The sequence below is a fragment of the Plectropomus leopardus genome, unplaced genomic scaffold (genome assembly GCF_008729295.1).
Source record: "Plectropomus leopardus isolate mb unplaced genomic scaffold, YSFRI_Pleo_2.0 unplaced_scaffold28146, whole genome shotgun sequence".
Lineage (NCBI taxonomy): Eukaryota > Metazoa > Chordata > Actinopteri > Perciformes > Serranidae > Plectropomus > Plectropomus leopardus.
Window position 1 is genome coordinate 1 of NW_024630653.1, and position 3579 is coordinate 3579.

Consider the following 3579-nt stretch of genomic DNA (forward strand, 5'->3'; position numbering starts at 1 on the left):
GGTTTTATTTATTTTTTATATTTATTATTTTATTTTATTCCTGTTTTTATTCTTTTACTTTTCTTTTATGCTAATTGTAATAGGTATTTTTCTTGTATTTGTTTATTTTATTTTTACTAATTTCTTGCTAATTTTTGGCTAATTCCTTGTTAAGTTTATTGCCTTTTTATGTTTTCGATAGAAATCAATCAGGTTTCAAAGGGTTAAAGTGGAAGAGAATAGAGTGCCCCGCGTACGACATTTTTCCGTAGGCGGATTGGGAAGCTGACGTTGTCCTCGTCAAAAAGTCGACGGGATTTTTCCATTGGATTTTGGATCACTGCAGAAAATAAGCTCTGAGGCAAAACTAAACTTTCAAAAATAGGATTTATTTAGGGTGTATTTATTTCATGACAATACTGTAAACAGATATCCAAGGCAAAGGCACGTTTACAAAACAGTAATGTTTCCTCAGATTCCTGCAATACTACCAGAACTTTACAAAAAGTACAAAAACACTGTATACTGTAACACTGTATTCAAAACTGAGACTACCGTTATCATTTTGAGGGCAATGTCCTGCAGCCTCAACTTGAAATGTCTGAGTTTTTATTGCAAATAATTCCAAAATCTTTATTTAATATCCAAAATAAAAGCAACAATTATTACTGTAATACTTGACTGTAAACTTCAAAAATCCACATTTTCTTTCAGCGTCGGGAACATTCGATCATCTCGGGAATGTTTCACAGAAAAATAAGACAATACGTAAAGACTACAGGCCGGCGTCATCATAGTTCATCCTTCATACTGGTTTCTTCTTTGTGGGTTTTACGCTCGCACACGCACACGGCGGTGTGGTCGTCTGGCTGAGGCACCGGCTCCATGTTCGGGTGCAGCGTTGGCCGTCCGCTCTGCCGCTCTGAGTACGTGAGCAGCACGCTGTAGTAGTAACAGTAGAGTCTGCTGGGCTGCAGCAGCTCTCGCGCCGCCGTCTGACCCGCTCGGGCCATCTTTTGTGCTTCGGCGTCGTTTTCTTTGGCCCATTTGATTTTCTCCACGAGGTCCGACAGATTTCTCTTCACGGGGACGTAGTGCGTGCCCGCTTTCAGGTGGCTGTAGAAAAATTCATAATACTGCGAGTCCTGCTTCAGGACCAGACTGTTCCCGAGCATCAAGTAAGGAAACCGGTACGCTGCCACTGTTCCGTCCACGTTCACCTGGTACTTGTACTGAGAGGAAAATCAGAAAAAACAACATTTAACACTTCTGGATCAGTTTTTTGTGCTTTAGGGAACTTTAAATGCTGTATTTTGTATTTATTTAAATTTAAGAAAATTTGCCCTGCAACTCTGAAGACCATTTTTTTCTTCTTTTTTCTTTTTTAAACTTTTTGGTGATTTTTGAATTTAAAAAAAAAGGTATTTTTCCTTTACAAATTGCTGGTGATTTGTAAAGATTTTTTGTGGCCATTTTGGTTTTTTTTCTGATTTTTAATGAAAAAAAAAGACTTGTTTTTTCTTTGAGAAATCACCAAAAAATGACACCATTTATCACAGCCAGAAACAATAAAAACATATATTTTTTACATTTCTGAGATCCTTAAACACCTCATGTGTTATTATACAGATTTGTGAAACTGAATTCAATAATTCTTCCAAAACTTTAAGGCATACTTAGTTTTTCAAAACTTTTCCAGGCCTTGAAATTACTATTTGCAAATTACATGACTTTTCCAAGTTTTTCATGACGGTATGAACCCTGGACCATAGAGGAGAAATACCAATAAAAAGAGGAAAGTAATAAAAAAAATAGGAAAAAACACCTGTTTCAGGGAGCAAAGCTGCACATTGCAGCTTTAAGGTACAAGGTAACAGAAAATTTAAATATTAATTCTTTTTTTCCTCACCTTGAAGAAGTCAAAAAATCCAACGAGCGGTGTTTTGCCCACATGTTTCTCTCTGTCTCTGAAGAAGAACCATCCTGTGATGCCGGCGTCCAGCAGCTCGGGGTTCTTCTTGGACAGAGAGACCAGGTGGAGACGCTCCTCTCGACTGTCCCGGCCACGGAAAAACGCCCGCTCGGTTTTGTTAATCCACGGAGGCCCTGGAGAAAGCGATGAAAATGTTCAACTTCAATATCACACACACTACATGCACTTTTAAAAATCAAGCCTAAAAAAAAAATTAGATATTAATATGATTTTCTATTTTCTTTGACTTCATTTTTAACCAACATCAGTCCTAATCATTAATATTAATATTAATTTTCAGAGTTTTAACCATTTAAAAGTCAGGTTTTTGTCATGTTGCCTGAATGTTTTACCTATTATGAATTATTTTCAGTATACTACAAACAAAGCAGTTTTTTTTATTATCTCAGCCTGGGATATGTCAGTGCTTTGACGGTGATTGTGACAGTGCACCTGGTGGAAACAGCATTTATTTTCTCCACATGCCAAATAAAAAATGAAAATGAAAAATGACATCATCAGGTGAGAGCAGTCAAAATGACAAATTTCAGGGCAAAAGCCCAGAATGACACCCAGAAATAAAACAAGGCATGTTTGTATGCTTTGATGGCTGTGGGATCAAAAATGTCAGTTTGAATGTTGAATTGCACTTAACAGTCAAAATGTAACAATTTATTTTAAAATGATAAAAAAAAAAATGAAAAGTGCGTAAAATGCACCAAACTGTCTCTAAAGGATAAGCCTTTGTTGTTGTTTTTTGTTATTTTTTTTTTACGCTGCGCGCCCACATTTTTTTTTTTTTTTTTTTTGTTACTTTCACTTCCGGTGGTCGCAGAGGGGCGGAGGGGGCGTGGTTTTACGTCATTCACCTGTTCGCTCACCGGCGCGGCGGCAAACATGGCGACTCCGAAATCAACATCACGTTTCATTTTGGTTTTTTTTACTTTATTTACTCCAGTTTCCGTTTTTCTTCAATAAATCGCCATAAAAACGCGTCTCTGCGCTTCAGTCACGAGCCGAAGAAGCTTCTCGGCGGATTTTTATCGATAAAATATCGACACAGCAGCGTGGAGGGACGAATGGACAATGTCTCGGTATGTGGGACTTTTGGACTCTTTGGGACCTGACAGTTTGTCCTCGGCTTGGACCGGAGGCTGCAGCGTGGAGACAGCCGTCAGAGCCGGTAGGCAGCTGCTGTTAACCCTTTCTGTGTTTGTCGGAAAATAGTTTGACAGTTTTTGTTTGTGCCGCGGCGTGTTGTCGGGCGCGTGCTGTGCGCGTGCTGTGCGCGTGCTGGAGTTGGCGGAGGTTTTTGGGAGGTTTTTGGGAGGTTTTTGGCTGCTGTTTGTTCTGTTGCATTTGAAAAACAAAGTTGAGGTTTTGCTCCAGATAAAGTGGTTCAGCAGCTGCAGGCGTTTATCTGCTGCTGTGTCTTTGAGATGACTCGTGCGAGCTGAAAAATGACAAAATGAGCGAAAGAAATGGAGTGAATGAAAGAGAGGACACTTTTTTCTTTTTACCAATACATTTCCAGGACTTTTCCATGACTTTGGGGCACATTTTTAAGACCATTCATTCTCTAAAATGACCGCCGATACTCCAGATCGGTTATTTTTCATCATTACATT

At 38.9% G+C, this 3579-nt stretch overlaps 1 protein-coding gene across 1 annotated transcript; it reads right to left on the reverse strand.

Annotated features, from left to right (window-relative positions):
• Window positions 1-354: 354 nt before the first annotated feature.
• On the reverse strand, window positions 355-2850 carry LOC121937998 (protein O-glucosyltransferase 3-like). Its single transcript, XM_042481289.1, has 3 exons — window positions 2766-2850; window positions 1889-2085; window positions 355-1211 (listed from the first exon to the last, which is right to left on the reverse strand). The coding sequence occupies exons 1-3, from the start codon at window positions 2848-2850 to the stop codon at window positions 771-773; spliced, it is 723 nt and encodes a 240-aa protein (XP_042337223.1). The 3' UTR covers window positions 355-770.
• Window positions 2851-3579: the final 729 nt, after the last annotated feature.

Coding starts and splice junctions, on each gene's coding strand:
- LOC121937998 (XM_042481289.1), bottom strand. CDS start 2,850: ATGTTTGCCGCCGCGCCGGTGAGCGAACAGGTGAATGACGTAAAACCA. Junction 2,086..2,765: donor TGCGACCACCGGAAGTGAAA/GTAACAAAAAAA, acceptor CGCTTTCTCCAG/GGCCTCCGTGGATTAACAAA. Junction 1,212..1,888: donor GATTTTTTGACTTCTTCAAG/GTGAGGAAAAAA, acceptor TTTTCCTCTCAG/TACAAGTACCAGGTGAACGT.